We start from the raw sequence: 21,804 nt of genomic DNA, 5'->3' as shown, positions 1-21,804 counted from the left end.
TGTGGTCTGAAACAATGGCATAGGCCAATTTGAAGAAATCTCTTCATGATTTTATGCTTTGTACAGATTTAATTTCTTCACTTCCTGCTGCTCTCCATTGTAGAAAGAAAGGAAAATCCACGTCTATTCCCCGTTCCTCATTGATTACAGTCTCCTGTCCCATAGAGTAGTAGTTAATGGGTGAGACTTCTCAAGCTGTAATACTCCCTGAGGTGTAGGAGTGTAAAGTGAGGCTATCTACAGAAATCTGTGTGTTCCACATCTTGGCAGTGTTACTGTGTCAGACCAGCCTCAGTTCTGAGCAGCTGGCCTGTGTTGGTTTGTTTATGTTTCAGCTTCAGAAGGTTATTTGCAAAAAAAGGCTGAAAACTCCTTTTGAAATGAAAGCCTCTTTTCTGCAACTTAACTGATTTTATTTTTTTAATCAAGTAGTGGAAAAGTCTCCTGCTGCTTTTGTTATATACCCAGTTAAGCATACAAAGCCTAATGTGCCTAATGACTATTTTTCAGTGTCCTTCCTCTTTCACTTACTTTTAGAGATGGTCAGCTGTGGAAAGCAGAAGAATATGCTTGTTTGTTTCAGTGAAATGGATGTAAATGTGAGAAATAATAGATAAGAATATAATATATTTCATACTTTTTGTTGGGAACTCTTAGCAGGATTTTACTCGTTCTTTCATAGGACTGTGTGGTTCTCAATTACTGTTATTTTACATAGAATGTGTATGGAAATGCCATGATTACTTTGCTGCCTTACAGGTGTAACATAAAACATATTTTTTGGAGGAAGATAATTCTACCAGTGGTATTGCTATATATGTAAGCAGTTGTGAAAGAGAAATCCATACAAAATTCTGTTAATGCTTTTTTTTGCCTCCTGCTAATTTGAGTGAGGTGCAGTAGAATTCAACCTAGAGTTATCCAAACATCAGTATCTTGCATGGTGAATCTTAGACTACCAGTGCAGTTTATTTAAAATGACTGAACAGTCCTATCTCAAGGCAGTTATTGTGAGTCCCTCTGTCTCAGCAAGTGACTTGCAGCCTCCGGAAGGATGGGCTCAGCAGCTCCCTCTGCACTGTCCTGTCCCACTGACAAACTTTCAGTGTAGTTCTGTCCTTGGTTGGCTTCCAGGCAGTGTGCATCAGCAGGTATCCTTCTTTCCACTGCCTGCAATTTGCATAGGTAGTGCTCTGTAAGAGGACTCTGTGGTGATTGTGTTGGGCTATAAGAGGTTCTTAAGTTTCTTATGGCAAAAGCCTCTCTGAAGAATTTTTTGCCTTGGAAATTCTACTCTCTTAACGGTTGTTGTCCGTGGTTCATCACCCTGTCCTGCTTTGTTGTCTTGTGCTCCTGGTCTGCACTGCTCTTCCCCCAGGCATTTTCCATTCTGTTATCACTGGAGTTCCAAGCCCCAAATTGCCAGCAGTCTTTGATAATTTTCTTACCCTTAATAAGGGAGGAAGAGATTATTGTGGTGCTTTAATGACCTTCTGAGTTGAGGGCAGACATCCCAATGCCAGGTATCCTGTCCTTAATAATAGGACATAAATGATGAAATTAGTGGGATCTTAAATACAGTCCACAAAAATAAACTATAATTAATATGTTTGTAGATAGTTTCCTGAGTGGTTACACTGTTAAATAAAATTACTTAATTCTGTTTCCTTGTCACTGCTGTTTCTTTCCTGATCAGAGTGAGGGACTGGATGTTCACTTTCTTCATTCCTTTATTTTTTCCATTTATTGCCTGTCATAGCTATGAAAAATTTATAGAATAAACTGTTTAAACAATAGATTTCACATCTAAATTACTACAACTCTTCAGCATTTCAGACTGACTTATGATTTTGGAAACCAAAAAGTTTTCATTGTATCACTTCTAAGGTAAAATACTTCTTGGTGAAGAGGAGGGTTTGGATGATGATTCTGAAACCCGGTCCGATGTCAGCAGTGCATCATTTGCAGGTACCTGCCTTTCTTTTTACCAGTGCAGCCAACAAATGCATTCTTTTACTGTTCTGTGTGAAATATGTAAGTGATGTGGTGATAAGGAAGTGGATAGGCACTCAAAAGACACGTTAACAAAACTGAAACCGTACATATTCCTGAATATAAAACTTACTTACCTAATGTGGTTGACTGTGGTTTTTTGTTTTTTTTTTAATGGAGAGACTGTCATATTGAGTTACTGGTATAGATGGAGTGGCATATTACAGATGCTTATTTCCCTACCTGTAGTTTAACTGTTTGGTTACACACTTTCCTTAGGCTAGTTTAACGTGTAACTTAGTGTGTGGTGCCCAGATCAAGAGTTTAAACACTTGATTGACTCATAAATGTCTGTGTTTTGCAGCTTCTGTGAAGGGTGAGATAACCAGTGACCTGGCTTCTTCATCAGGTGTGTCGACAACGGGGTCAGTGGGGAGTTCAGCCGCTGACCCCGCGGGACACGACATCATCACTGAGCAGCCCCGCTCGCAGCACACGCTGCAGTCGGACTCTGTGGACCTGCCAAGCTGTGACCTGGCAGGCACAGCCACCGAGGGTGATGAAGATGAGGTGCTTAGTCGAAGCTCGAGCCAGATCAGTGCTGTCCAGTCAGATGCCACTATGGATTTGAATGATGGCACACAGGCTTCCTCACCAATTAGTGATAGCTCTCAAACTACTACAGAAGGTCCAGACTCTGCTGTGACCCCCTCGGACAGCTCTGAAATTGTAAGTGTGCACCGGGCAGAGGGGGGATCTCCTTCCACTGAGGGGCCCGACATGTCCCAGAGCTCTTCCATGGAGGGCCCAGACTTGGAGTCGTCCACTTACTCGTCTTCTACTTTTCAATCCTCAGCTAGTAACAGAGGAAAGGTTAGCAGCTCACACCTCTTTTGGAGAGCTTGACCTCCTTTTAACACTTTCACTGCAGCAATAGTTAAAAACTAGAAAGCTGTAATCAGTGTGTTCACTGGGCAGGTGGTGTGAAGGCATTAACAGATTGTCACTCACTGAAAAATGGCAATATCAAAGTCTTGACGTAAATGTATATCCTCTTAGTAGCATATCCTTCATTTTGTATAGCTATATTAATAATTGTTTTGGTGCAGGAGGATTAGTGGAAGTGTTAAAGGGTGAGCAGTCTATTTGAAATGATAAAAGACTGTTTTTGGAACCTAATGCTTCACACTGCCCTCTGCCTGTGCTTTTTCACTTGGCAATACAACTCATCTTTTTTCCTTTTTATTTCATCTTAAGGAGATTTCTTCTAAAATGGGCAGATACTGCATGATTTACTAATGTAACAGTTACATATCTAATAAACACTTGAAATGTGCATACAATATAGCTATTTGAAGGCACTTGTCTCTTGGGCAAATGTATTTTGAGGTTGTAATAAACCCAGCAAAAATACAATTACTGGGAGCCAGAGTAGAAAATGCAAAAGGGAGAAGACTTAGAATTTCTTAAGTTCTTTTCAAACACCATCAAACTTTTGATTTAAATTTTCTGACAGTAACTTTAGAAGAGTGATAGTCTCTTACCACTACAAAAAATAGTAAATTTATAATTATGATAAGCAAATATTTCTGTGCATATATGAGGATTGAAGAACCAAAGGAGTGATGAAAATTGCTCTCTGAATTAAATGAAGGCAGTGCAGAAGCCAAAGTGAGCAGACATTTGTTGACAAGGTTTGTTTATTGGCAAGATGCATTTCTTGCAAGTTCTTTGTCAGACATATGTGAGTTTGCATACTGTTTACAAGCAGTAATTACAAGTGAAATTACATTTTTGTAATTGACAGACAAAGTGGTTGTACCCACTCTCAGGCTTTTGATGAACAGTTTCCAGGTGCTCGTAAGTCAGGGAGTGACTGAAGAAGTATCTTCCTTCTGATAAAGTTAGTCAAATGGTTCAGATATTTTTTTTTATTTCGCTGTATTTTATCCTTAATTTTATGGTTATTAATTTTAATTTTTATGGTTCTTGTTCTGTATACCTACAGCCTATATAGTGCCTTGGTACCAAGGGTCAAATTCACTTCCAGGAGTGTCCATTTGAGTAGTCTCTGGTTTAGAATGAATAAATTAAAATAATTTTAAGCTCATTTGTCCTTTTTTGTTCTAGACAGTTTGACTTCACATACCCAGGACAAGTGAGGTTATGGGAGTGTTTGACAGCAAGGAACAAGTTCAATTTGTGTCAGTGAAGGTGTTAGTTGTGATTTGTAACTGCTGAAATAGATATTTGTGTTTGGGGTGAGAGAGCACGAAGAGCTGCAGGAGAGCAATGCACCAACTGTTCCACTTTCTCACTGTTACCAGCCAAGTTCAGGGCTCAGCCAGGGACTGTCACATGGAACTGTGGCTTCCAACAGCCCCAGGCCTGGAGGAGCAGGGGAGGTGCTTTGGGGCTTGCATGCAGCTTTACACTAATATTTATCAGGCTCATTTTTGCTTTCCATTTATTTCTAGATTACTAACGCTACATGTTTGAGATTTAATACTGTGTGTTAAGGCAAGTTATTGAAAGTCCTGTCCTTACATTGTGTAGGTTTTGGAGGGAGCTGAAGGACAGTATTCTGGAATGCAGATTGGGCAGCTACAGGATGAGGAAGATGAAGCTGCAAACATTCTTCAAGATGATTCCTCAGAGTCCTTCAGAAATTCTTCTATTGGTATGTCGATAAATATGGGAGTGAGGCAGACAGATGATACCGTTCAGGAGCACTTCCAATGGAGTGAACACTCATGTAATGGATAGAAAAAAGAAATAACTGGATTGAAATAAAAAATACAGAATATATTTCAATGCTTGTAATGAATCACTTGTTTTGATCACTGCTAATTTATTTTTCATGTTTGTATAATTAAGTTTAATTAAAGTGCTTTTAGTTTGCATCTGAAATGGTATTTCATAAATTACCCTTTTCTAAAGCTCTTCAGCAGCCTCACCTCTTGAAAACCATGAGCCATAGCAGGCAGCCTTCTGATAGCAGTGTGGATAGATTTACATCAAAAGAAGATGCAGCAGATGCTGGTGATCATGAAAACAAGGTGAGAAACAGTCACAGTGGTCAGTTCTGAAGTTCAGAACAAATAAGTTTAAAAGAAAAATTTAAAAACTGCAGTTATAATCAAGTAAATTAGTGGTGTATGTGGGGAGCCTGTAAATGTGATGTACTTCATTAGAAGTCAGAGTAACTAAGGTTACTTAGTGAATCCAAGTTACAGCCTGAATTTCATTCAACATAAAGTGAATACACAAGTGTCAGTATCTGTAATGCATTCACCAGCAAAGCCATAGCAGAACATACACGGCTGAAAACACAAATCCTTTCCGTCTATCTGAGCATTAGTAAGCTGTATTTTATACTTTATTTTATATACTTTATTACTCAAGATACCTTTATGCTGTTTTCTGGCTGTGTAGTAACATCATGATTTCCTCAGGTGTTAATATCTTAATCTTTGAGGCTCCTGCCATTCTAACCAATGGTTACTGATTTCCTCTTAATGCTTTTTTTGAATCTTGTTCTGAGCTGGGGCACAAAGAGTTCAGTTTGTGACAGGTGGAGTTAGGTCAGCTTGGTCTACTGTGAGAATTCTAAGTGTGAAACTACAGAAGGCAGTCATCCTTCTCTGGAAACAACTTAGGAATTAGTTGCTTTTCATACAAAGTTTCCAAAGATCATCATTCGGTGACAAAAAGTGTTTTATCAGACTCTTCAGATGCAAACAGCAAGTCTAGATAGTTCAGAAAAATCTACAGAATAATGTCTCTGTAATAAAATGGAACCAGTTCTGATACTGGATATAAAGTTCCCCAAAACATTACGTTTTAAGGCCTTTTTTGAATATATATTAAACTTGTTGTGTTGCAACCCTTATACATTTGAGAATGAGCAGTACTTCTAAAACTTGTTGTGCTTGGTATTTTATTTAAATTGAGTTAATTTTTCTCTATCTAAAAATTGTGCTTTGCCTTCAATAGCCCTCCAGGGTAAAGGGAGACATAGGGCACTACACAGATGGGGATTCTGCTCCTTTAGTGCACTGTGTCAGGCTGCTGTCGGCTTCCTTCCTTCTTACTGGGGAGAAGGGAGGTAAGTTTGTCTTCAAGATTCATTGGTTCATTGTGTCTCAATGTCGAAAGCTGGAAATGTGATCAGTTTGCTCTGTCTTGTTTCTCACTTTATTGGAGATTTTTTCATGGGAGAGGGGGTTCTGTGACAGTCCCTAAGACCGTGTCTGCATGTTTTTGAAATACCTCCAGGGGTAGGAACTCAAGCATTTTCTGTCATTAAATATGACTGAACTAAGATGTTTTATTCTTTTTCCCTTTTCTAAACTGTTAGTTGCTCATGTGGTCTGATAACGTGTTTTTGGAGGTAGATTACAGGTGTATATAAAAATTTAAAATATATTTCAAATATAGTGTATTTGAGGGGGGAAAAAAAGCACAGCCACATATCACTGCTGCCTCTGATAAACTGGACTTGCTTGCTCTGCTCTCATGTTTTTGTCCAAGCTAAGCTATTCACTTTAAACAGTGTTATTAATTAAATTAAAAAGAATTCAGGAAACTTTTAAATACTCTTCTTTTATGCTGTTTTAATTTCTCCTTGCAGCTTTAGTTCCTGACAGAGATGTGAGGGTCAGTGTGAAAGCCCTGGCAGTAAGTTGTGTTGGAGCAGCTGTTGCGCTTCACCCCGAGTCTTTCTTCAGCAAACTGTACAAAACACCCCTGGAGGCAATGGCAGAAGAGTATGGTATGTTGCAGTTCACATATTCCATTTTAACAGTGTGTTTGGGTTTTCAAGCAAGTGAGGCAGAATCTCTACTTAGAACTCCACACCCAGTTCAGCATTTGTGACCATGGCATGAACTGAATGAATGTGCTGTCTGTGTGAGTAATGTGTGTGGTGAGGGGTTTTTTGTAGTAAAAGTAAAGTTTCAGTGGATGAGCTTCTGAAAAGTTGAGGCTGTTTTAGTACAACTGCTATGTAGAAGTGGTTTGTTTGACTTACTGATGGTTTCTTCTAATTTATTTCAGTCCATTTTATAGCTGGTTTCTAAGCCCTTAGTTTCATTTATATGAATGATCAGCAGGGACCTGGAGTGTGCAGCTGGTTTGATACATTAACCAAAATGCTTCTTAGATTTCTGCAGAGCATTTTATGTACAATTGAAATAAATCACTACTGTTTTTACATATGTGATGATTGGTCTTAATGGTGTGAGATCTGTAGACTGAATGCAAGGATCTCAGAAAGGTAGAACTGAGATGGGTATATTTTGAATATGTGGGTTATCCAATCTTGAGACCTCCACTGAAACATTTTTAGGGATCAGTTAAATCTAATACTAGTGTTTTTAAAATAAAGTAGTTGTAACTTATTTTCTTAGAGGAGCAATATGTGTCGGATATTCTGAACTACATTGACCATGGAGATCCCCAGATCAGAGGAGCTACTGCCATTCTGTGTGGAACAATTGTCAACTCCATTCTAATTAAATCACGCTTTGATGTGGAAAAATGGTTAATGAATGTCAGAAGCTCAACAGGTAACAATTTATTTTAAGGGGGTCTTTTTTTCTTTTATTGTAACATTGCAATGTTTCATTTCTCTAAACTCTTTTTTTTTGTAGGAAATCTCTTTTCCTTGGTAGACTGCATACCTCTGCTACAGAAAACATTGAAAGATGAGTCCTCTGTTACGTGCAAACTGGCTTGTACAGCTGTGAGGGTAAGCAGTAGCAATTTATTTGCACCATCACAGATCACAGGGCTGTGATTCACTACTAGGATCCTGCTACGTGCAGATGGGTAAACGTGGAGCAAATAATTATTTCTTCCTCAGGAGCTTTATTGTAGAAAGTATAGATTCAGGCACAGAAATGGAGGAACAAACAGATGGAAAATAATTATGTTGGTTAGATCGTGTAGCATTATAATCTAATTGTGGTATTTCTCATTTTACATGTATTGATATGAGCTGTAATGTCACACTAACCAATGGTAGGATGAGTGCAATGGATAGAAAGGACATCCTGCTAAACAGGAAAGTGTGAACATGTAACAGTTAGTTGTATTTGGAGAACTGAAATTAAATGTGAGAAATGACAGCTAAAATAGTGATGTTTTTCTGAAACAATAATTTTTAAAAGTGAGGAAAGTCTCAGGAAAGTAAGCATTTCAAATTGGGTGAAAGATCCATCAGGCAATTGTTAAAATAGGGGTGAGAGTCGAATTTATGAGTGGAACTTAGAGCATGTTAATTTTATTTCTGTAATGAAATCTGTGGAAGGTATTCTGTGAAAAAGCAAAGGGGTGAAGGAGTGAGCTTTTCCTTGAGGGATTTTTCCAATAAAGTAGAACAAGGACAAGTTGGAGGCCCTGGGGAATGAATTCATCAAGGAGAGGCACAGGTTGGCTTGACTATGTTGCAGCTTAAAGGCCAGTAAGGCAAGGCAAAGCTTTTAGTAAAATGTAGATAGTTTGTGTATGGAAAGTATATCTTGCATGCAAAGAGGAGGGTTTTGTGATACAGCTGAGGGAAGGAAATCCAGTTAGTTAAATGAGGCTTTTTAACCTACTGTTCAATGATGTTCATGTTTGTGTAGTGGTTTAATGGTGATTACACTTATGATTGTGGCTTTTTAGAAGACTTCACCAGAATTGTTCAGTTCAGGCAACTTACTAGTCAACTTTGGCTCTTTCTTTCAGTATATAATGTGGGCTGACTTCATACCTTTTGGCAAAAATGTTCTGAGTCTTTTGGGCTGTTAATCCTCAAATAAGAAAGTATGTTTTGTGTAGTTATATAGGACATAGAAGTGTGGAGTTCTATAACTTTTTCTAAATGTCACACATTGTGCCTGTAGTTGAACAGCCATTAAAATCATAGAATAGAATCATAAAATGGATTGGGTTGGAAAAGACCTCCGAGATCATCAAGTCCAACCCTTGCTCCAACTCCAGTCCCTTTACCAGGTCATGGCGCTCCGTGCCACGTCCAGTCTCAGTTTAAAAACCTCCAGGGATAGGCAGTCCACCCCCTCTCTGGGCAGCCCATTCCAATGCCTGATTACTCTCTCTGAGGATGTATGGCTTTTTCAAAAACTTCGGAAATCAGAACCAGGTGCTAAAAATACCCTGTGGAAATTAGGAGAGTGTTTGATGAGAATATACTGCTTGTGGTGTTTGACCCCTGTGAGTTTTACACCTTGCTCTTTGAAGGATTGTCCTTTGATCTGTGAGGCTTGCATTCCTCTCCAGAGTTCAGTTTCAGCAGCAGGTTTAGGAGTTCACATGGAGCTGGTATTCTGGCCTAGCAAGTACCTGGCTCTAGTACTTTCTCCTACCTCTTATGCAATAACTTTTTTTAGTATTCTAAATGAAACAGGGTTTTGGTTGATCACTTCCATAATTATATTCAGAGAACCAACTGAAAGTTGTTTTTTTCTTTTCAGCATTGCATCATGAGCTTATGTAGTAGCAGTTACAGTGAACTAGGTTTACAACTGATTGTTGACCTCCTTACACTGAAGAACAGCTCGTATTGGTTGGTAAGGACAGAACTTCTGGAAACACTTGCAGAGGTGGATTTTCGGTAAGAGTTTATATTTTTCCATGGGTGCAGTAGCTGAAGTGTGGAAGTGTTTAGGGAACTGGAACGATAATGGAGCAATTTCTTCTGAAGCATTAATTGGTTTAACAAGACTAATTCAGATCAATCAATCCTATATGGAATGTCTCAGTTCCTTTGTCAGGTTACCATTGACTTCACAACTAAGCCCAATGCTATAACACTGTATAGGATTTTCTAGTTCATTGGTCTGTTGTATCGTCTTCTGTAAATGTGTGAGCAGGGGGATCATATCATCTGGAAACTCACTGGGATTTCATGTCCAGTTGTGTGTGTTTTTAAAGAGAAAGTCCCTGACTTGCTCTCTGTTGTCAGCTCTCTTCAGTTGCTCAGTTTTTGTTATACTGAAATGGGTATTACTTGGTTTCCTTTTCTTGCATTCCCTCATTCTCTACTGGTTCTTCCAAACTGAAAGATAAAAGATGTTTATATGAAAATTCTTCAAGTTATCCTTAGTCATACAAAATTGGACTCTTTCTGAGTAGTCATGTTTGGGGTGTGTTACCATGTTTACAAAATAGTCTGATTATTCTGTGCATGGGAAAAAAGTACAGTCTCAGTGTATGAATTGTGGTTTTTTTACAGGACTACTTTTCTTTCATTACACTCCCCAGATAGTAGTTTAGCAAATAGCTTACCTTTCAGGTAGCAAAAAGTGTTTACTACTTACATTTTCCCCGCACCAGTGTTCTTAAAAATTAAAAAAAGAACTCTCAGGAGTTTAAAGGGAACAATAAGATGGAAGGGTGACTAATGGAGTCTAAATTCTATTTTATCATAGGCTAGTCAACTTCTTGGAAGGAAAAACTGAGAGCTTGCACAGAGGTACTCATCATTATACTGGTGTAAGTAAATTATTCAATCATTATATTGTGTTTCTGGATTAAAGTACCAGTGCAATGTCATCACTTTGTTTTTAAATTCTGTCAACACTGAAAGTTGGTGTAAGTTTGTTTTGTGTTCTAAAACTTACTACAATTGGAAATATACTTTACTTTGTAGATTCAATATCTTATGTTCTCTGGTGTGTGTCTTTTGCACTTGGGTTTTTTTAACTTAAAAGAAATTTGGCGTTTATGTAGTTAGTGTGCTTGGCAATGTCAAGGTAAAGATGGTCTTACAGACTTGTATGGCAGATGAAATCTCACTTGTTAAGTCTCTTTTGCCAATATGGTCAAATAATGAGTCTTTTCAATTAATTACTGTGTTAACTTTTTTTTAGCTATTAAAGCTTCAGGAGAGAGTACTTGATAATGTTGTAATATGTCTGCTTGGAGATGAAGATCCAAGAGTGAGACATGTAGCTGCAGCTTCATTAATGAGGTATATGTGCTGTTTTTATTTATAGAAAAAAAGTTAGGTAAGAAATATATTTACGTGTACCTATAATGAAATTAACTTAGGTGTTTTTTATATACATACACACATACATATGTACATGCATATATGTATTTTTTTTTCAATGAGAGATGTTAAGCAGATGCATCTTTATGGTTCCTGAAATATGCATCATTCTGACTAGTCAGGCAATTGTACTTTGCTTTCTGTTAGCATTACAATTACATTTAACTGTATTACTTTCTGAGCGTCAATTTCAACATGACTTCAAGATGTTTTCTGCATGCTGAAGTGGTTTATTCGGTATCTTGACAGTACCTGATGGACTTAAAATGTTCAGTTCTACAGAGTTCTCCAAACTCCCAACCATTGCAGTTTTCACATGGTCTCACAAGCAGTCAGTGTATCTTAAAATTTCTGTGCTGATTAGGGTGCAGTAGCAAATTTTGTTTAAAAAGCAGCTGTTTCCTATAACCTACCACAGTTACAGTTGTGCACATAAATGCACAAAGTAAGTATTGGTTGGTAGTTTATTAGAATTCAGAGACTAAAATTTTATGCTTAAACGAGTTGGGAGCATGTGATACTGAGTTCCTGGTATGTTAGGTACCTATATCTGAGGAGTCTCCTAGTTTTTTCAGACTATTGATTGCTGTCCATTCCTAATAACAAATGAAGGACAACAAAACCTTTAAAGTTCTGATACTTAGAAGCATTTCTTTGCAGAAACATGTCAGCAGAACAGTTGTGAACTGTTGCATCACAGAGTTTGTTGCTTTTATTGAGGGACTTGATTTTGAAATGGTGTTATTTGGTTAACTGAGTGGTAACAAGTTGGAGTATTTATACCTTCGTGCTGAAATAGTGACAGCAGATATGTTAAGGGTTGGAAGAGTCTTAATTGCCCAAGAAAGCTACTACAAGATTTCAGAAACCCTGTGAAATATCCAGCATAGGCAGTCACTGGAAGAACAGTCCATGAAATTAGAAAAATGTGTACAGTAGTTTTTTACTGTTGTATAAGTTGAAAAGATCAATGTTCAAGAAGACCAGATTTTATTATATGTTTAGGTTTTGTTGCATAGAAATCAGATGATAGGAATTTGTCTTCCCTGTAGAAATTAGTTTTCAGTTGATGCAGATATTCATGGGGAAAGTACCTGAGGAGACAGAGGAACACCAAGGGAATACTCTAGGAAAGTGTTTGTTGTAGTATGTATAGTTTGGAGCAATTCCTTTGTCCTGACTTGAGCTCCTTGATTATAATGAAGAGCAATTGTATAAAGATGAATTCAGTCTAACGAGTTTTGGTAACAGCTTTTATTTACAACTTGATATTTGTAATTAGTGTGAGCAGCTTTCTGAACTGTATATTAAATGTACTTTAAGTGTACTTTAAATTGTATATTAAATAATACCTGAGTAACACTTTTTCTTTTTGACAATTCTCACTAAGGCTTGTTCCAAAGCTGTTTTATAACTGTGATCAAGGACAGGCTGATCCAGTTGTGGCAGTAGCACGAGACCAAAGCAGTGTCTACCTGAAACTTCTGATGCATGAAACACAGCCCCCCTCTCACTTTGCAGTGAGCACTATCACCAGGTATGTTGTGTCTGGTCTTGCTTTAAAAGGAATGTACACCCAAATTTCAATTTGTAAAGCCTAGAATTGTGGTTAAATCCTGCAAATTCTTGTGCTTGTGAATTCTCTTTCTAGTCTGTAGGAGTAGTTTAAGCTCCACAGAAACAGGTTAAAGAATAAACTGGTGTTTGAGTTACTAGTTATGTGCTCATACATTGATTGTAGGCAGTAATTGTTTTGAGATAAAGTTTCTTCTCTCCCTCCTGTAGTAGTCATCTTACTTGTCCATGAAATTGCCTAATTAAGTGCAGCTTTTCAGGCTGATTCTTGTGTATATGTTATAGTTCTTCAGATATGTTGGCCTGGATTTCCAGCTCTTCACATCCTGTTTAATAATTGTGGTTCCAGAAGTCTGTACTCCCTTTATAATTTAAAAATAAATTGCAATTTTGATAGTGTGATCTAGTTACTGTATTTTTGCTGCCAACTATGCTTTCTCTGTTTAGATATTTTGTCTTACAGACTGTATGGGTTGTGTATGTTTATAGGGGCTCTTTGCTTCTATCAGTTTGTCATACGAGTTTTTAATTATGTGTACTTTTCTGATACATGTCACTTAATATTTATATACTGTACTATGGAAGCAATAGAACTTTGTGGACATGGTGTTACTCTGTATAGAAAATACTTTTTTTTCTACAGCAATAATTCAAATTCTGTAAGCATGGAAAAATGTTAGATGGATTTGGCAAAAGCAAAGACTAATATTAAATTGGAGGTGATTTCTCAAGTATGTAGTTGGATATTGAAAGTTCATGTACTGTTTCTGTTTGCTAACAAAGGGATTTTCTTTATAAATTGCATTTTTTAATAGAGAAACAAAAATATTACAATGTAGGATGATATTTAGAGTGTATTCAGATTTTGTATGCTATAAGCAGTCTGTGAAATACGTAATAGTAATTTAAATCATAATCATTTTTGATTGGGATGTTTCTTTTTTCTGAGTACATGTTTTAGTGGTATAAATATTTTTATTTCAGAACATACAGAGGTTACAATATGCTGCCAAGTCCAACAGATGTCACAATGGAAAACAACCTTTCAAGGGTTATTGCAGCAATTTCCCATGCACTGACAATATCCACTACAAGAGCACTTACAGTGAGTTTTCTTATATTTGAGATTTCTTGTATATGAGTTCCTTTGAGTTTTCCTGCTATGGTAGCTGACTGTTTCTTTTCTGTTTTGCATGCCTGCTTTAATTTTTATTATTTCCTGGCTATCTCTGTGTCTGCAGCTTTTGTACTGTGACAATGGCAGTAGTAATAGATCTAATTCTCACTCCTAAGATACCATGTTGCTAACTCTTCCAGTGGTGAAACTAACTCAGTTCTTGGTGTTAACTTTTCAGTTTGGCTGCTGTGAAGCTTTGTGTCTTCTCTCCACAACATTTCCAGTCTGCACCTGGAGTGTGGGATGGCACTGTGGGTATGTTCCCTTGTTTGTTCAATAAGCTTCTGAAAGTCATGTTTGCAAAATGGAAGTTACTTATTTAGGCACTGGCAGTCCTGGGCTAGGTATATGCTGTGTTAGGCTTACCTTAGCAGTTATTTAAGAACTCTATACAGAATACAGAAGATTATAACATCAGGTTGTCAGGATATTTATTAAGTGTCAGCTCTTTGCCAACCCTGGAACCCCAGTGTCTGTCACAGGGACTGTCTGCAGCTGCTGTAAGAGAAAGATACATATGGTCAGCATTCATCAAAATACGTAATAGGAGAAAACTTTCCATGCTTTTGAAAGCATGTTTATCTTTGGGATGTTGTGTCTTGTAATATCTGTTTAAAATCAGAAAGTTTTAATTGTCATTTTGATTTCATGTTGAAAACTGGTGGGTCAAGGAAGCTGATTCATCATTGCTTCTATAATAGTGTCAGATGCATTTAATTTGTTCTCGTTTGGCTCAGTGGATGGGAACAGCAAATCAGATGTCTGTATTACTGAAGTGTTATATGTAGGTAATATCTGGTAGCCCCAAAGTACTTACATTCTGAGGAATTTCTTCAGATTGTGTCAGCCTAAAGCTTTGATTATGCCTCTAATTATCAGCGTGCTGTGCCCTGTGACCTGTAAAAGTAGCTACTGGAGACGTGCACATGTGGAGCTGTGTCTTTTTGAAATAGATTTAACATAATTTGTGTTGATTTTCTTCATTGCTGTCATTGTCTCTCTGCTCTTATTCTACTTGATTGCAACATTTTGTCCTGCTTTAAAAACAAAACCCCAAAACAAAAACCCAGCCCTCCCTCAGTGGCTTCCGTTTCTGGGCCATAGTTGTGCTGTGCTCTGTATGTGCAGTGTAAAGGATGTCTTGAGTTATAGGTCCAGTTTTAACAAACACAGCAGTTTGGGTTGTGAGCAGTACTCGGCTGGAAAACAAAACCAATGCACAATTCGCAACAATATGTCTTGTTCTCTACCCAGCTTAAAAAATGCTACTTTGAGATGCACTGTTAATCAGTGATGCAGTGACATAGCCCTTACACTTTACTCTCATTCCTTCTTTACAAATTTTTGGCCCATGTTCCTACTAATTTGGATTTTAATTTTATTTTTGTGGAGTGATACGGGCATTTATCATCTGAATAATGAAAATAAAATAAAATGGAAAGTCACATGAGAATTCTGCCAAAATTCCTTTCTGTCATAAGTATTGTTGTTCTTATGATTAAGAAGTTATTGGAACTGCTGCATTCCAACTCTGTACAGCTCAACATAGATTATGTCCTGGGTTTCTAACTGTATGTAAACAACAGTTGCCTAGGAAAATACTTAAATAAATAATTAAAAAAGACACTGTAATTACCTCTGTAGCTTTGTCAAAATGATACCTATACTTAGTGCAAGTTTTATTTTCTCAAATGGCTCTAGTTTATTACACCATAGTTACTACTTTAGAAGATTTTTTTCTTTGTTAAAAAATAACCTGAGAGATTCCCTCAGTGTATAATTCACGTAGTATTCTGCCAAACATTTTGATGGTCTCTGCCTACTTCTTTTGAAACTTGAGTTCTGTGGAAAAATCTGATTTTTTAATTGTTGTCAAGGAAAATACAAAATGCAGCAGTAGATTACAATCTTGCATAGCGTCCACTCACAAATCTAGAGGATTTGATGGATTGTAATTGTTTCATTAAAATCCTGTCACTTTAAAGCAGTATCTTGTTACATTGCAATAATGCAGCTCCTGTCTCTCATCCATACCTTGCATGTGCACAAGACTTAACTGGAAAGAGTTCAGGACCATAGAGCTTAGCAAATCAATACTGAATTCTTCAGTCTATCAGTAGATGTCACTAGTAGCTTTGATATTTGCTATTTACAAAAAGGCTGTTCAAGAAACCAGAATATTGTCAGGTCTCTGTTGCAAATTGATTTTTCAAGTCATACTTGAGTGTTAAATGTGTATTTCTGTAGTACTGATTCCATTTCTTTAGGTTAGCCATCTACTTGCCTATTAGTCAAGACTTTAAATTTACTAAAAGGGGGAAAAAAAGTCGTGACATTCCAAAATTAAACTTGCAGTGTTTCCCAGCCAAGTTCTTCAGATGAAGCTCAGAAGGGCTGTGCCATTGGTATGGCTGGCTTGGTCCTGTCCCTGCTTTCCTCAGCGTGGTTCCCACTGGACCTCTCAGCACATCAGGATGCTTTGATTTTGACTGGAAACTTGCTTGCAGGTAAGGCAGGACAAGAAGAGTATGATTGTCCTAGTATTTTTACCATTACTATTAGAAGGTCCATATCTCATTCTATTCTGATTGTATGCAATGAGATACTTTCAGGATTAAGCAGAAGAAATAAAGAAGGAACTTGCTCCCAGAAGGTTTGAAAAGATGCTGCCTCTTTGTTGCAGATTTCCTCTCATTGCCAAAGGCCATGTGCTTACTATGCCTAGTGCAGGCTGGGTACAAAGATCTGACATTTTGTTGCTGTTGTTTAAAACTATTCAGCATTTTCTGGATATGAATTTCTGTTCATATAGAGATGATAACCATATATGCCTTTAAAATTTTCTGATGCTTAATTCCAAGTTTTATCTTCTATTTCTTGAAATAGTGTAATTCTAATTACAGCAAGTGCTCCCAAATGCTTAAAGAATCCCTGGAGTGCTGAAGAAGATGCAAACCAAGGTGCTGCAAAGCAGGAGGAGCCCTGGCCAGCTCTGGCAGATCGAACTCTTGTCACTTTAGTAGAGCAGCTCTTTTCTCATCTGCTGAAGGTCATTAATATTTGTGCACATGTAATGGATGATGTTGCTCCTGGCCCAGCAGTAAAGGTATATACTAAAAATAAATAAATACATCCGGGTGACTTACATACTGTTGTGCTGTATAGTATACTATACTACATATAGTAAAGCAAGTAACATGAAAAAACCCATGCATATCATTCTTCCACGTAACAGGTTTTTCTTTAGTTCTGCCATGTTTATAATATGAACCTAATTTTTGAACCTTTTATTCCTGGTGACTTCATGTGAAACGTTAATTCAATGAGGAGTATATATAGTAGTGAAGTTTTGGATGGCATTCTCTGGGAAACATGTTGACTTTTGGGTTGGTTGGCTGACTGTATTGCACTGAGCTCCTTTCGGGGCCAAAAATAACTCTTCTGAATATCCTGTAAAATATTTTGACTTCTGAAATAACTTATAGGAGGTACTTAGAGCTTCAGGGGGGTTTTGTGGGGTTTTTTGAGGCATATACATTTAGAAACTGATTTAAAGACACTGTAAGTATCACGAAGATTAGTAATTTCTTTGTATTTTAAACGTGTGAATATTATTTTGGCGTTCCTTTGTCTGGAATCAAAAGAAACTTTAGTCATTGAACTCTAATTCTGTTTCATTGGCTTATGGTGAAGTTGAGAAGTAAAGTAGGGAACATACTAAACTACTTCCTTTCCACACTGGAAGTTCATGTCCTGAACCTGAGAGTTGAGACATTTTAATTTAACAGACAGTCAAATAAAGGGGAGTTTAAACAAAAGATGAATATGCTTGTATTTGTGAAGAAGAAGAAAAGCTACCTGTGCTTACAAAGCTAATAAAGCTTCTTTTCATTCTAGGCAGCATTACCTTCTCTCACAAACCCACCTTCTCTTAGTCCCATTCGGAGAAAGGGGAAAGAGAGGGAGTCTGTGGAACAGGCAGCTGTGCCAATGAGCCCTAAAAAGGGAGGTGAAGCAAGTCCAGGTAGGCACACACTGCTATGAACCCGACCCTCTGCCAACCCCACCCACCTGCGGTTACGGCTCAGAGTAAATAATTTCTGCAGGTTTAGTTTGCAAGGCTGTCAGACCTGCTCTCACAAGTCCCTTTCAGTACTGCATTGGTGGAAAGGCAGCTGTGGGCCGGGGCTTCTTCACAGTTTTGGTTTTTATGAAAAGTATCTGTACTTTTTAGAAGCAAAGTACTGCTGAATCCTTCTTCTCACTTTTTCTAAATCTACTCAGCTATTGACTAAGACCAATAGTTTATACATGTGTGTTACTTAGAAGAAATTTGGAAGTTGCTTTGCAGCTTTTGGCGGGAATGGCTTACATTGCTTTTGAAATGAGATTCTGAGTCTTGAAAACTTTTCTTAGTAATGAATGAAGGAAACTTCTGCTATTTGTATGTGCTCTTCAATAAGAAGCCCTCTGGGTTAATTTCTCTCACCTCAGTGAGCTGGTTTGTAGGAATGCTCATTCATTTTCTAATTGTGCAGTGTGTATTTTTGCAGTTTGAAATAGGCATGTGGGTCAAAAATTTCTGCTGTGTAATAAAGCAGACGTGGTAAACTATGTTGAGTGTACATGTCATAAGCAACATAAAAAAGGTATGTTGTGCTAATCTATAATATACTTTTAAGCTGCTAGGCAAACTGATGCTACTGGGCCTGTTCCAACAAGTAAATCGTCTTCAGTTGGAAGCTTTTATCATCTTCCATCATACCTGAAGTTATACGATGTTTTGAAAGCAACCCATGCTAATTATAAGGTACTGCATCATATGGTTTGATTGAATTGCAATTTCGTTGGATAATCACTTTGTTTCTTTTAAACATGGCTCTGCTCTGTCAGCTCATTTGCCTGTGTAAACAATTTCTACAAACAAAAAATAATTTAAAGAAAGATCACAGTTACCACCAATAAACCCAAAAGCTTTTCATAGGTGTTGTCACCCCATTGCTTGTTTCTCTGCTGTCACTAATGCTGGTACCAAATGACTCTTTGCTTGGCCAAATGGATGCCCATGTCTATTCTCTCCACAGTTTATTACAGGATGGAATAAACTTTTCCTCATTAGTTCAGGCAGTAGAAGATGCATTCTCTAGAGACTTGGTCAATCTGATCCATACACTTCTATGACTGTGTTCTTATTACACCTACTGTGTTTCTGGTAAATGCTTTTGGACCCTGAGATAGCTCAGTTGGTTAAACTGTGGTGCTCATAACACCAAGTTACGGGTTCAGTCCCTGTATGGGTCACACACTGAAGAGCTGGACTCAATAATCCTTGTGGGTCCCTTCAAACTCAGAGTAGTCTGTGATTCTGATTCCTTATCCATTGTTTGTCAACATCCCAGGTGATCTCACTTCCTCAATCTAGAAGATCTTTTTCCTTTTCTTAGTCAAAATGGAGTCCTGCCTTTCCAACTCATAAGGCATTCTAAGCTGTTAGTGATGTTCATTGAACTGCACTGACATGTTAGGAAAAAGATAATTTTGTGTCAATATCTACTTCTTCCTGTAATTTGTATCTCCTTGTCAAGTAATTGTTAAGGAAAAGTGTGGTTTTGCTTTCTGGGAACAGGTTACTTTGGATCTCCAGAACACTAATGAGAAGTTTGGATGTTTCTTACGGTCTGCCTTAGATGTTCTATCTCAGATCTTGGAACTTGCTACTCTTCAAGACATTGGAAAGGTATAAGATTTGTTTGGTTTTTCTTTTGTATTTAACTTGTTTAAGATCTCTGGCCCTTACAGGGAGAAAGCACATATCACTGATTTCAAAATTGATACCCTTGAAAAAGACAGTAGTTCTTGAAGTGTTGTGTGCCACAATGTTGGATAAAGTGCTAAAGCAGATTTTCCAGGTTAAATTACTGCTGTTGAAAACCAGAATAATTTTTTTACTGCTTAGATTTCATGGGGGATTTTTCTTTTCCGGCAAAAATGATTTGCCTTCAGTAAATTTTGCCATATTCTTATGTTTAAATATATAAAATGTCAGATGCTGTACTGTCCTCCTTCCTCTCCTGTGTCTTGATATTTTTTTCTCCTTAACTGTGGTGTTAGGCATTGTGGTATTTTAAGATTAGGAGACAAATCTTGCACTTTTATTTCTTTGCATACTTCTGTGATTTCCCTTAAATTAGTGTAGTTTTACTGAGTATAAAAACCTGTGCTACTGTCCATTTTTCATTGTAATGCTTTATATAATGTAGAAAAATTCAATTAGGTGTAGGTGCACTCATTTTTCTGATTTTTTTTTAGTGTGTAGAAGAAATTTTGGGATATCTAAAATCATGTTTCAACAGAGAACCCACAATGGCAACAGTTTGTGTACAGCAGGTAAGGAGGTAATTTTTTGTGTTACTTGAAGATTAATTCTGATGTCCTTTGTCTATCAACTGGACACTAAGACTGGCCATTCTTTTAACAGAAGAGGTGTGAGGAAACCTTGACCCAGGTGGAGCAAACAGAGCATGTTTTCTTTCAGTTTCATTTCTTGTTCTGTAACTTGATACCCTGAGTAATACAGTTTCTTCTTGAACTGCTTCCAATTCAAAGAGTTATTTCAGCTAATGATTGTTTCCCACCTTACCAAAAGTGTTCTTTAGCCAGTTACATGCATCAAAAAACCCTGGAAAGCAGAGGGCTGCCTTACTGATGGATTTCTTGCAGGCTGCAGTTAAACATTTTGGTTCAAGTCATGAAAGCATAATTTTGGTGAGAGGCAGTCTTCAATAGACTGTTTTGAGTTGTCACATGGAAATAGCTTCAATTGCAAAACTAATATCTTTTTGTGTGAGGTATGGATTGTTTAGTTTTTCTGGCTTTTTTCTGTCTTTCGGTATCTTGACTATATGATACACAGCTTGCATTTTGCCTTTTCCTCTGAAGTCCTTTGAGAGGATGAGGAGTCAAGATGTTTTATGTTTTTTGGTTTTTGTGGTTTTTTCCTTGAAATGTTAACTTTTCTTTTTTCCTTCCAATTTTCTCTCTAGTTATTGAAAACATTGTTTGGGACAAATCTGGCTTCTCAGTACGATGGCTTGTCTTCAAACCCCAGCAAGGCTCAGGGCAAAGCTCAGCGCTTGGGATCTTCCAGTTTGAGACCTGGGCTCTATCATTATTGCTTCATGGCACCATACACACATTTCACACAGGCCCTTGCTGATGCCAGTCTGAGGAACATGGTTCAGGCTGAGCAGGAGCACGATGCTTCAGGGTAACTTTCTGCCTTTATAATAAAATGTATTTTGAACTAGAGTCTCTTGTTAATGTTTTGCATAAACTCGAGTATCACAGGCGTGGTGTGTAACTTGAAATTACAGACTTAAGCAGAGTAATTTGTCTTGGTTGGGACATCCTGAATGCAATTATCACTAATCAAAAATAGCATGGCCAGCAGGACCAGGGCAGTGACCCTTCCCCTGTACTCTGCGTAGGTGAGGCCACACCTTGAGTGTTACGTTCAGTTCTGGGCCCCTCAGTTCAGGAAGGATATTGAGGGGCTGGAGCTGGTCCAGAGAAGAGAACAAGGCTGGAGAAGGGACTGGAGCACAAGTGCTGTGGGGAGAGGCTGAGGGAGCTGGGGGTGTTTAGCCTGGAGAAGAGAAGGCTCAGAGGTGACCTCATCACTGTCTAGAATGACCTGAAGGGAAGGTGGGCCAGGTGGGGGTTGGTCTCTTCTCCCAGGCACTCAGCAATAGGACAAGGGGGCACAGGCTCAAGCTCTGCCAGGGGAAACTTGAGTTGGAGATCAGAAAAAAAATCTTTCCAGAGAGAGTGCTCAGACATTGGAATGGGCTGCCCAGAGAGAGGGTGGATTCACCATCCCTGGAGGTTTTTAAACTGAGATTGGCTGTGGCACTGAGTGCCATGATCTGGTAAAGGGACTGGAGTTGGAGCAAGGGTTGGACTTGATGATCTCTGAGGTCTTTTCCAACCCAATCAATTCTAT

General features: G+C 37.9%; 1 protein-coding gene across 2 annotated transcripts in view; it reads left to right on the top strand.

Moving 5' to 3' along the window:
- Positions 1-21,804, top strand: part of HTT (huntingtin) — an 83,062-nt gene that overhangs the window by 18,381 nt on the left and 42,877 nt on the right. For both annotated transcript variants that reach the window (XM_071556900.1, XM_071556899.1), the window contains 21 exons: positions 1,888-1,968; positions 2,357-2,721; positions 4,549-4,672; positions 4,933-5,051; positions 5,989-6,100; positions 6,626-6,766; positions 7,404-7,562; positions 7,647-7,744; positions 9,471-9,610; positions 10,428-10,491; positions 10,869-10,969; positions 12,441-12,587; positions 13,610-13,730; positions 13,981-14,057; positions 16,158-16,309; positions 16,706-16,908; positions 17,700-17,826; positions 18,485-18,612; positions 19,429-19,539; positions 20,112-20,189; positions 20,846-21,069. In XM_071556900.1, coding sequence (XP_071413001.1) covers positions 1,888-1,968; positions 2,357-2,721; positions 4,549-4,672; positions 4,933-5,051; positions 5,989-6,100; positions 6,626-6,766; positions 7,404-7,562; positions 7,647-7,744; positions 9,471-9,610; positions 10,428-10,491; positions 10,869-10,969; positions 12,441-12,587; positions 13,610-13,730; positions 13,981-14,057; positions 16,158-16,309; positions 16,706-16,908; positions 17,700-17,826; positions 18,485-18,612; positions 19,429-19,539; positions 20,112-20,189; positions 20,846-21,069 — 2,872 coding nt within the window. The remainder of the gene's footprint in view (positions 1-1,887; positions 1,969-2,356; positions 2,722-4,548; positions 4,673-4,932; positions 5,052-5,988; positions 6,101-6,625; positions 6,767-7,403; positions 7,563-7,646; positions 7,745-9,470; positions 9,611-10,427; positions 10,492-10,868; positions 10,970-12,440; positions 12,588-13,609; positions 13,731-13,980; positions 14,058-16,157; positions 16,310-16,705; positions 16,909-17,699; positions 17,827-18,484; positions 18,613-19,428; positions 19,540-20,111; positions 20,190-20,845; positions 21,070-21,804) is intronic.

Source organism: Pithys albifrons, chromosome 5 (assembly GCF_047495875.1).
Source record: "Pithys albifrons albifrons isolate INPA30051 chromosome 5, PitAlb_v1, whole genome shotgun sequence".
NCBI classification, from domain to species: Eukaryota; Metazoa; Chordata; class Aves; order Passeriformes; family Thamnophilidae; genus Pithys; species Pithys albifrons.
This window is presented reverse-complemented; position numbering and strand designations above follow the sequence as displayed.